Raw genomic sequence first — 12,207 nt, forward strand, 5'->3', positions numbered from 1 at the left:
TGAAAGGCTTACACTTAGTTTCCGACCTTTCTGTACGGTAAAAAATTCAGCAGCTGCACATTGAAGCTGAATGTAAAGAGTGACCTAGATAAGGAGTGTTTTAGTTTCTGTGCTGTTGTGCGCAAGTGTAATTATGTTGCATGTACAGGAAACCACACATTAAATCTTTACAAAGATTTTTTCTTTTTTTTTTTACTCAACAGATGTATACAAGTTTCACGATATAAAAAAAGCTGCATGGCTCAGTTGTGAGAGTACAAGTCCTTCATTTTAAAATGTTTAAACGTGTAAGAGTACAAAAATAAAACATTTGTATATCATTAATATTACATATGAGCAGGAGAGTTAAAGGAATACATGGATGCATCTCCCAAATTTAACATTTGCTGCAGCTAAACATTCAGTGATCAAAGTAGAAAGAACATAAACTCAAAAAACAAAAAAACTAAGACAGACGTACATAGGCACGGTTAGAAAAGTTTTCTGTCCACACAGGAATACATCACATTTAAAGTGCATTGCTACATGCGTGGCGGTTGTAGGTAGTCACATTCATGTACATTTTAGTACTGCTTCCTGTCCAGCCTACAGTGTTTCTCTCTGTGTTAACTGCCAGTGGAGAAACTGTTATGCATCCTTGTTTAACACAAACCAAACGGAAACACAAAGGCTGCCAGATGTGACTAGGGATCATTGCGATTTGTTCTCCTGGCTTCTTGTTAACTGATTCAACTTTATGGTTCCAGTACATTTTAATTTATAGGCTGCTCAATTAAAACTTTTTTGGAAACCAGATGTTTTTTGTTTTGTTTTCTTTTGTTTTGTCTTTTTTATTTGCCACGAATTAAGAAAAAAGCACAAGTGGATAAATTACATAATCGCAGTCGGAGGAAATGTTTCATCTTTATAGGTCTCCAAAGTTCCATTACCAACATGAATTGAAATTTGTTATTAGGATTTTACACACATCTTATGTTTAGTCAAGGAGTAGCTGGCACCCACTGAAATTCCTTGGTGCCAATTAGCTTGTTTTTTGTTGTTGTTGTTGTTGTTTTTTTATTTTTGGATAAGGAACCGCTCATTCATCACAAACCATCAGGATACGCATGTTTACAATTGGCTGAATTTCCTGGTTGACAAAAATAGGAGATGTTGAGACATACATCCCTCACACTTAGAGCCCTTTTTTTCCTTTAATGACAGACATGGCCAGAGGGACAAGTGAATCTTAAAAAATATCTCTTTACTGTTAAATGGAAAATCAAAAAAATATATACAATGTATTTAGCAAAACATACACTCAGATATACTGGCACTTTGCACTAAAGATATTTGTTAAAAGTGGCGATGAACAAGATAATTCCAGGAACTGCTGCTCATGATGAAGAGTTGGAGATTCAATCCATGCAAAAAGGCTGCAGCAGAGCAGCTAACATAAGTGCTGTATGACATACCAGAAGATCTTTCGATTTATGTTTATATATGTGACGAAGGCCAAAATCCTCAGCAGTGACTCAGGAGGATCTCTTGCAGAGATGTTAGTTGGCCTCCTTGGATTTCTTCATCCTGGAATAGAAAAGAAAAAAATACTATGAGGATAATTATTAAAACTATAAGGCAAGCGTGTTTGTACATAATTATTTATACACAAGGTAATTTAAAAGTTTTCACAAGGTAATAAAGAAACAAAAATAAAGGAAATTACATTAAATGTACACACTGCATTACAAAAAGTGTTCAAATGCTATCTTAAAACAATTTCCAAGGAATTCTAGATACGAGAAGAGCAGAAACTAAATGCTGCCTCTTTGTGTTTTGTTGAGTTCCTGGAAAAAACACTCAGTGTTGGTCAGGACTACAGCAGCAGCATTTTTGGATGAGCTGGGATTGCCTAATTGATCATTCAACACGGACATGAAAATACATAACACTGCAAAATTCTAAACTCCTCAAAAAAGATTTTCCAGGAAATCCTTTCATCAGCAAATAAATGTATGATTAAAGCATTTTCTACACATCTTTGGTGGTTTTTAGCATCCCTGAGTTTAGTCAAGTGCTCATTCCTAACCTTGCGTGTATGCAAGTAAAACAATTACGACTTCCTGTGACCCATTTAATCGTTGGTATAATGGATACACTGACTCAGTGGCTTGTGGCCGCATGGTGAGTTTCTCCTGGTTTTACAGTCTCGAGGCGGGGAAGACTGACACAAACACTTAATGGAGTTATGGTGTGAATGATGACTGAAACCGCTTGTGTCTCTGTCTGTTTCTGCTGTCTACACATTCAAAAGAAAAATCTTTTGAATGTGTACAATGGTACACCACACATGGTATTAATACCAAAAATGATCTAAATGATTGTATTTGAAAATGGAAAGTAACACTGGCTACACTGCTGCTGCTAAAATATAATATAATAATTTTGGTCTATGCATTTAGCATTTGCAGTCACTCTTTAAAATCAGTCACCTGTTTCATCCCAATGAGTTACTGTCAGATAAAAATAAATTAGAAAAATCAAGAATTAAATTGTACATTGGTTACAGCACCACATTGTTTCTTATACATAATATAAAACTGACATGGTCTTCAAATGAAGAGCTTTTATTGCACTCCATAATCTGACCAAGGGGAGGGGATGCAGGAAGTGGGTGGTATGCAGATATTGATTAATAGTGAGCCAAAAATTAAGCTTTGAGGTGCCTCTTAAAGAATTTAAAATTGACTTCTAAGCAATAAACACCAACTTGAAAAAAATGAATGATTATTTGTGCAAGAAGCTGAATAAATCTTGTTCCAGACTGTCAAAAACAAAAAGCTGTCTCACTGTAAATCCTTTTTTTTTTTTTTAACCATTTTAAATTAAGAACTAAACATCAGGCATTTCAAACATTTTTTTATTAGCATTTGATTAACAGCATGTTTGGTCTTACACTTTTACATACTATTAAATTAAAAAAAAATGTTCATATCCAGCTGCAGAAACGATATAATAGCATACATCTTCAACTTGGGATAGCTTTTTATTTAATGAAAAAACAAGTCATAATTGTTTTAGTAGAGCAGCACAATGAATGAGGTTCGGGTTTCTGCATTTCTCACATTTTAAAAAAGTTTATCCTTTTCTACTCCCCTTTGGCAATATGTGTAATTGGAAACACATTCGGTTCTGATCTGTTGTAAACAGGGTATGATCTGTTCTTGATGCAAGCCGCTTTCTGTTATGCAGTCAGCAGTTCACACGTTGCAAATCGAGGTCTCAGAAATCCCCCCTTAGCCAGCCTGACTGCAGAACTGTGAGTACATCCGTCAAGTTATGGGTGCAGTTAAAAAGATGCGAGAGTGTGTTAGAGTATAGCTTTTTTTTTTTTTTGTACATTTTGTATTTTATTGATTGCATTATGTTGTTCTGTTGATTTGTATGGTTAATGACAGCAAAGTAATAAAATTGGTCAAATTCTGTTTCTAAACACGTCTTATTTATAAATGTATTTTCTCCTAGGCCCATATGGCGCAGTTTCTTTCCTAATTGATGGAAACATGAACCTAAGGACGCCATTGATTTTAAAGTTCATATTTCAGTTCACCGTCTAGAATAAAAGTATAAAACTGAATTGTTCTTTTAATTAAATGACATGTTCAATTAGATTACCTTTCTTGTCATGTTGTTGTAACAAGTTCACAGGTCTTCAACTCAAAGAAGTGTTGCTTTTTTTAATAACTGAGACAAGTGTAATATTTTAACTGATTTCCCCATCAGATTCAACTGAATGAGATTTAGAAAGTGGGTTTCTTGTCCCTCATCAAACCACAGCTTTTGTGCTAAAGTGGAATTAGCTCATACTCCTACTCGGTCGTGTAGCTGCACGTTTTGAGTTTGAGCAATTGAAACCTGTCTTTCCAACAAAAATCTCTCAATGGCTTGTCTAGATGCGCATTTGTGTGTTTTCTGCTTTAAGTCTCCCAATCTGAAGTGAGTTGACGGCACATCAAATGAGCTACAAGTTAAACCCCAACAGCTGCAGACGGAAATGTGTATTGTGTATTGCTGGTACTCACTTGTTGATGGCGTTCTTCAGATAATTCTTCAGCCACCGCATCTCTGGGTTCAAACACACCTCCTTGTTTGACTTCAGCTTGGCACTGATTGGAAAAAGAAAGATATATTTTTCTTTTTTTCCAAAAAGTAAAATAGTTATATAAACCAAATCAGCATCAGCAGTGGGTATTTTAACACTCTTATCAAACAGACTAAATTAACATGGTCTTGTTAGCTTGACCCAGGCAAACAAAAAGCTTTTTGCAGAAATTCCTGTGACCTGAGATAGTGTTAATAAATTAGGTTTGCTGGTGTAGATTCAACAAATTCGATTGAAATGTCTCATGCAAGGTAAACAAAATTACCAAGATGAAGGATGCATCTCTTTTTAAGCAAACTGGGTGATATTTATGGGCTCCTTTGCTCTTTGAGTCAACTCACAGCTTGGCCCGTCCTGACTAGTGAGAACCTCACAGCAGTAAAGATGAATTGAGAAGATCAAAGGTATTTTCTCTCGTGGAGTACGCTGGATTAAAACAGTTTGGTAGCTTTTTGGAAATCTGAAGTCTTAATGTAAGGATGTGTATTTCATCACACGATAATTCTAATCATGCTAATTGCTGATTTAAGATGCAAACAACAGCTTAAAATATCAAATTATGTTTTGGTTTTTTAAAAGTTAAACCACATTTTGGGTATCAATCACAGAAAACAAACGGTCAAACCCTCCTGCAAGTAAAGACAACCAATGATGCCTCAAGAAAAGAAAGCTGGAACATTTTCTTTGGGATGATTTTAGATTGAATAATCTAAAATTCATATTGGTAGTTTCGGCTGTACAGTTTTTTAGTTTAGCAAACAGACGGCTGCGGATTTACTTGCTTAACAGATCATTTTGTGCTTTCAGTGCAATTTGCAGTCGTCAATAAATCACCTACAAAACTGTAAGAATAAACAAACGCCCTTATTAATTGTTTCCTGCTAAAAACCAAACTGTATTTCTCTCTAAATTGTCACCCCAAACCCTTCTCTAAAGGATCGCTTCCTGTGGATGCCTCAGTGAGCCAGTTGTACAAACGTTTCACTTTTTTTGAGTGTATGTGTGAGCGAGTGACAGAGGGGCGTGTGTGTGTGTGTGTGTGTGTGTGTGTGTGTGTGTGTGTGTGTGTGTGTGTGTGTGTGTGTGTGTGTGTGTGTGTGTGTGTGTGTGTGTGTGTACATATGCATGCGCAACTCCTTTCTCTGGCCTGTCACTTGTCCGAGATTGATGGTGAGAAATACCCGAAGACAAGAAAAACTGACTGAGTTTTCATAGTGGAGTAAGAAAACTATTTGACTTTGAACTCATCATTAATAAAAATAATAACAATAATTAAAAAAATACCCCACTTACATCACTTGGAAGGGGCAGTTAGGAGTGTGGAGGAATCTGAGCTCTCGGATCAAACCTTTCGGGAGGGTGTTAATGGTTGCACGGCAATAGCATCGTTCCACCAGGCTGATGGGCTTTGCTGAGAAAGCAATGGCGGAGATAAGTCAGTTGCGACAGAATTTACAGGAAAGGGTCTTTACAGCAAGTGATAAAAGATTAAACTAATGATTGCATCAGGAAACTTTAGATTATAGATGTCCTGTTGAAAAGAAGAAAGAAGAAAAACATTTACTAGATCAATAGATAGCCTGAAAGTTATTCAGGAAAAAAAAAAACAACACAGTAAAATCACTCTTTGATGGACTAACAAACTGAAGCAAGAGTGGAGTATTCCAATCAGCTGAAAAACCAACATGCCAGGCATTGTTCTGTTTCATTTTTACAGCTCATTACTTTTCCTCCTACAGGGTCACGAAATCTGCGTGATGACCACCTCTGAAAAACATTCAGTCCTCCCCATCAGTGATTCGTGTTTTGATTTCACGCAGAGGAAGCATCAGGATGCAAAAATGCAGAGGTCTTTGCGTAGTCTTGCACTGTGTGGTCTCCTGTGATAAAAGGGCATTCCGTTACAGCGTTAGGCTTCCTGTTTATGCGTAAACGTTCATGGCTGATCTACGTGGAAAAATAAATACAGCACGTGTTCTCAAATTTAAATGGAAAATTGTGCTTACTAAAATTAAGTAAACTCCGTGCATAGGGGGCTGATGGAATTAAAACGGAAATGCTTCAATGACCTTTTGTCCGTATGCAAAGATTAGTTAAAACTAGCCAAATTTCACGCCGCGGAGCAGCAGATGGCTGAATGTGTCGCAACAGATTAAATCCTATGCAAATTATGTTTTACACCTGATCTAAGGGGTGCTGTTATGATAATAACAGGGTATCAGTCGACATACGGGGTGACCGGTGACGCCGCGCTGACTAGCGCTCGTAACGCTTCACTTGTGCGTAATTAAAGAAAAACAAAGAGGGCCATGATAAGATACCTAGTGATCAAACGGGGATTTTGTTTTCTCCTGCTGCCACAGCCACATGTGTGGAGAGTTGGCGCTTTTACGCACGGCATAAAAATGTACCCCTCCACGCTTGATCAACCCACACGCTCATTAAATAAACAACTAAAAGTTAAAATAGGAATTAATGGTTTAGCATTATAAAAGCTGCACTAAACATACACTTAAAAAGCGGGGAATTCACATTTATCAGAAATGTGAATTCAATTAACATTTCTGTTTATCTTTAACAACAGCAACAATGTATAAAAAAAATCAAGTAAATTACACTTTTTGGTGCACTTACATGCATTTTAATTTCTACTATTTTGTGAACATTTAAAATTAATCTAAATAACTTGGAGATTCCTAAAAAAAATCAGCAAATTAAAGATCAAACGGAACCCAATTAAGCAATTGTACCTTCAGATGGAGGTGAGTATATCACCACTGTCAGTGCAGCCACGACGGCCAGTAGCTTCACATCCATGATTCTGCGTTAAAATCTCCGCGACCCGATCCTGTTCAGAGTAAAGTCCAGAGGAACTGTGGCAGTGGGGACCCTGGCGGAGAGCTAAATTACGCACCACAGTCAAGCCACACCGACAAAAAGAGACGGCTTCCGGTAGATTTAAAAGTAAAAGTCACCAAACGGAACACGCGGAGTAATAAACGAACCATATCAAGATATCGTAATGTAGAGTACCAGCAGAATTAGAGTGATTTACATGCTATTTTTGCATTAGGTGACCAGATTTAAAATGCATCTTGATGACAACTTTCTTTTCAGGGGGGATGTAAAGTAGAGTTCTTAGCATATGTATTTGCTTAAAAAAAAAAAAAGTAAATTAAATGAATAAAAAATAAAACACATTGAAAAATATAAATACAGACCAGAAACAAGGGAAACTTCCAGAAAACATACTTGAATCGTGTTGATTTGTGTTCACGTGAACATCAGCATCCCAAAATAATTAAAATATTTAAGTGTTACTGAATAGGCGCTATCTTACTTTGATCACTCTAAAACATAAAATGTGGTGAACCAACAAACTGGCGCCTATCAGCTTCAGGATAATAAATAACTAAATTGCTCTCAGTTTAAGTGAATTCCTAAAGAACTGGCTTAGTAAAACCGTGTTAAAATATTCCAATGTGTGCATGTGCCTGTATGGGAGTGGGTGCTTGCAGAATGTCGGTGTTTAAGGTGTGATTGGAGCATTAAACGGGATGCAGATGTTAGTCTTCAGATGTTTGTCTTTCATCTTCCTTTACAAATGCTTCACACTGCATACTTAAGCGTGCATAATACGCCGCCTTGCAAAAGTATTGATACCTCCTCAAACTTTTCTAGACTTAGTCAGGTCACAGTCACTCACTGCTGCGGGTTTCGTATGTGACAAAACCAACACGTGGCTGCACGTAATTGCTAGGTGGAAGCTAAAAATACTTTAAAATAAAATCTAAAACTTGTAGCAAGCATTTATACTTTGCCTCATTTACTCTGACAATCCTAAATCTAACCAAACACAATCAACTGCTTTCAGAAGTCAACTTATAAATAAAGTCCACCTGTCTCATATTTAACCTCAACATAAATAGAAGAGTTATCCGAAAGCCTCAGAAGTTTGTTAGAGGACGTTCGCTAACAAACTTGTGGCAAGATTTAAGAGATATGAATACTTTTGCTGTTTATTGTTCACAGCACAACAGAACCTTAGAGTTTAGGGTAAATATTTCTTATACGCCAAGTCATGCATTAATGCCTGACGAGCCTTTTTAGAGACTTTTGTAGAGAAACACACACACAACCAGACTAAGTGGAATCCCACAAAGTAAATATAACCTGAAACCTCTCACTTGGAGGATCACAAAAGCTTTTATTTACATAGACTGAGGATGTGTTTGTGCTACATTTCTGTCTGGATCTCAGAGCAACATGAATAATATGAATAAATCTTTGGTTTGGGATTTTCTATTCGGTGTTTTTTTCACCAATCTGGAGTCATACCTACTCATCCATCAACTGTGAGAATGCACACCACTCTATGACAGCACAATTTATCCTAAAAATGTGTGAGATAGAATAGAAAAGAATAACTCAAGAGGAATAACTGTGTCTTACACCAGTGTGCCCAAGTAATGTAAACACATACATATGATATTTGTCTAATTGTTTGATAAAATATTAGCTTATCTTTAAACAGTCAACTCATCAGCATTTCTGGGTCTGATGTTTATCATCTTTCTCTTGGTAATGTGCTCCCTGTGGGCTCTTAAGCACACTGACACCATGGTCATTTTAACCCAGACATCGGTACTTTTGGCAGTGAGAGGAGGTGTCGAGACCCCATAATAACGCTCGATAAAATGCGATGGCGATCCACCAGCAGATGTCACTAGCTGTGAAAACTTCACTCTGGACATCAAGCAACTTGGCGTTTGTCCATTCTTCCTCCAGATTCTTGGACTTTAATTTCCAAATATAGTGGAAGATTTATTTATTTCATCTGTAAGGAGGAGTTTGAACCCCTAAGCAACAATCCCGTTCATTTTTCTTTAGGTCAGACAGGATTCTTCTGACGTTGCCTCCTGTCCTGGATGTGTCTTTGTTACAGCTTCCAAAGCACGGTCCTGAGTCCTGCATCCTTTGAAATGGGCTTTGCATAAAAATCTTTAATTTCTGTTACTTGCTGGTGACCTTTTTCAGTCCACTCAACTTTCTATAAATTTGCTGGAAAGCAGCACTTTGTTAACGTTCCCCTTATTTACCAGTGACCTTTTGTGGCTTATCTTGTGTCAATTGGACAACTGTCAAGTCAGCAGTCTTGTTTACGCCATGACATTGCTACGTCTAAAATAGATTTTTATTGTCATTTTGATATCCTAATATTATAAGAGCCTCACCATGATGTTCTGCTTTTATTAGCTTTACTAGAAGTAGACTTAGAAAGAGAAATTAATTTATTATTAAGCCACAATCATTAACATTTGCACAAAAAACACTTCTATCTGTGAAAAATATGTGTAATATATAAAATACGTTTTTACAAATGTAAGTACTAAAATAAATTAACTTTTCAAATATTGACATAACACTCTTTGCTCAATAACTTAGTAAATGCGGTGTTGTAAATTGTTTACTCTGTCTTGTGTCTTGAACAGTTTTGTGAATGAAGCCATGGAAACCAGACAGAGACAGAGATGTGAAGAAGTTAAAACCAGCTGACAGCTGAGAGGACATATTGACTTCTCTCACAAGCAACAAAAGCTGTCTACACGTGTGTTTGGGTGTGTGAGTGAAAGTCAGTGTTGTTTAAGTTAGATTCTCTCAGCCTGGGTTGAAGTTTAGCACCTACATTTTTCAGATCAAAGTGTTGCCGTCTCACCGTCCCAACCGCGTGCAGCTGCCTCACACAGGATGCCTCCCTTACCTGCTTTACTTCTCTTTTTTTTTCTGCACTAAAAAGAAATATGCGAGTCGGTGCAAACAACAAATGCCCATGTCAGGTTTTTTGTGCAAGCACTTGTGCAAATGGAAGTGATTTCTTTTAAGCTCCCACGTTCACGCATGCACAAGCATATGAAAGCTGTAAATGACAAGACAACCAGCAGCATGTCATGGGAGAGAAATCAGAGCACATCCAAGTATTTCAACATTACTGTCACACTGTGAGAGATTTATTTTCTCCTAATGAGGCCAACGAACTGTTGTCGAGTGGTTACATAAGCACAGTTAACAGCATATGTTCTTGCCCAATTGTTTCACTCTTGAATTTGCAATGACTGCGAGTGTTTTAAAGAAAAGCCTGGAAATGAAACAGCTGGTTTCTCGGAACAAGATTGTTATTTCAGTAAAAACAAAACTTATTTGAGAATGAAACTGAAATGCAATTTCGGACAATTGTATTTGTCCATAAGACCAAAGTTGTGATAATGTTGTGGGAGTCATTAAAACTACCTGTGACACACATAAAAAATGTTAAAAAAGAACACTACCTGTTATGTGTTTCACACACCTGTCCACTGTCCACTTTCTGTTTGAATTGTGGCGTGGTGCTCTGTTCACCATGTGTCTCACGGCCTGCTTAGGAAGGTCTCACTGCAGGGGTCCATCTCCTGCTCTCTGCAGGAGCCGCTTCCTACTGTAGTCTCAAAGAGCCTCTCTTTGACTGCAAATGCAAATCATAAGCTGTTTTACTTAGACTTTTTTTTTTTGTCAATGAAGTTCAAGAAAAATAGCAGGTGTAGTTCAACTTTTAAAAAAAAACCTGATTTATTTAGTTAATAAATTATGTTTTTATTTTGTCTTATTATGATCATATGATAACTGAGGACACATGTTGGAGTTTGTGAAGACTTACCATGGAGGAAAACAGCAAAAAATGAAGAAAAAAAAAACAGTTATGTTAGTATTTGGGTTTTGTGTTCTGGTATTTTGGCAGGTAACTTAAGCAGTACTGATCAGAAATTAAGAACATTTTAAAACTTTTTAAAATTATTTATAAATCTCTGTCATATTTTGCCCCATTTCAACCACAAAAATCAATATACGGTATTTTGATGTGTAGTGTTAGATTTCTGTCTTGGTAGATTTACAGATGTGTTATATCATGTTTTGCATGGTAGACCACATCTACTTCATTTAAAATATGAGTTGGAAACAGCTTCTCAGAGATCCTGGCACAGTTATTATTACTGTGTCAGCACAGAGTAATAATAACTGTGTGCTGCCTACGAAAACATCTTGTTCAAACGTGAAGAAGGATCAGTAAGCCAAGTTTGGCTCCAGAGGGACTGCACTAACACTGGCACTTGGAGGACCTGATGCAAATCTAATGGATGAGGGTGGTTTCATTATTTGTTGACAGACTAACTGGCGGTCTAAACATAAACTGTGGCTCCTAAGGTGTACTTTTAATAGCTGTCCATAAACACAGATTAAGCAATGATTAAAGAGTACATAATACTTGTAAAGAATAGCACAACTGAGGCTGTGTAATTAATGGATGATTAAAAAAAACATGATAAATACAGGAAAGATAATCAGAAAGTGAAAGAGGGAGTTTACCAGGAATAATACAAACCACTTTTGTCAAGGACTCCATGTATCCTCACTATCTCCAGGGTGAAGTGGCCTAGTTAATGTTAATTATCAGAGATATTAGTGAACTTTATTCCCATTACATGGTGTGGGATATGGCACCCTCATAATACACGGTACCACTTTTGGATAACACAAAGTGCACTCTTACGGTAGATTCAGTTCTATCACATAAATGATCTGGAATTGACACGGTTCTAAAACTGTTTAAAACCAGCCTCAGTTTTATGGTCTAGAGAGTCTGCAGTGTCATTAATCAGTCAAAAAAGACAAAGCCAGAATGGAAAAATTAAAACACACAAACCCCATGTGCTTTCCTTTCAACATGATTGCAAAACTCAGCTCAGACTTCATAAAAGAAACAGCAACTCAAAATTTCACCAAAGCTGCTTGCACTTTTCTTTTGTCTGTTGGCATATATTTAAATATGTTTTTGTGGGTGTAGATGTATAAAAATGAAGTGTTGTTTGTAAATAGCAAGTCCTCTTGCATATGAGATAAAGAATGTAAAATGTACGACGTGCAACTGTATCAGGACAGTAAGTTTGTCTTGCCATGACAAGGGTACATATGGTGAACCTAACTAGTTCTCATACAAAAAGCCAAGTGGATGCCCAGACAAAGAGCAGTAACAC

General features: G+C 36.9%; 1 protein-coding gene across 1 annotated transcript; it reads right to left on the reverse strand.

Annotated features, from left to right (window-relative positions):
* Positions 1 to 1,222: 1,222 nt before the first annotated feature.
* Positions 1,223 to 7,038, reverse strand: cxcl12a (chemokine (C-X-C motif) ligand 12a (stromal cell-derived factor 1)). The gene is made up of 4 exons (XM_008429732.3): positions 6,892 to 7,038; positions 5,435 to 5,552; positions 4,062 to 4,145; positions 1,223 to 1,566 (listed from the first exon to the last, which is right to left on the reverse strand). The coding sequence occupies exons 1-4, from the start codon at positions 6,956 to 6,958 to the stop codon at positions 1,539 to 1,541; spliced, it is 297 nt and encodes a 98-aa protein (XP_008427954.1). The 5' UTR covers positions 6,959 to 7,038; the 3' UTR covers positions 1,223 to 1,538.
* Positions 7,039 to 12,207: the final 5,169 nt, after the last annotated feature.

This window comes from Poecilia reticulata, chromosome 15, assembly GCF_904066995.2.
Source record: "Poecilia reticulata chromosome 15, P_reticulata-male-v2, whole genome shotgun sequence".
Taxonomy (NCBI): domain Eukaryota; kingdom Metazoa; phylum Chordata; class Actinopteri; order Cyprinodontiformes; family Poeciliidae; genus Poecilia; species Poecilia reticulata.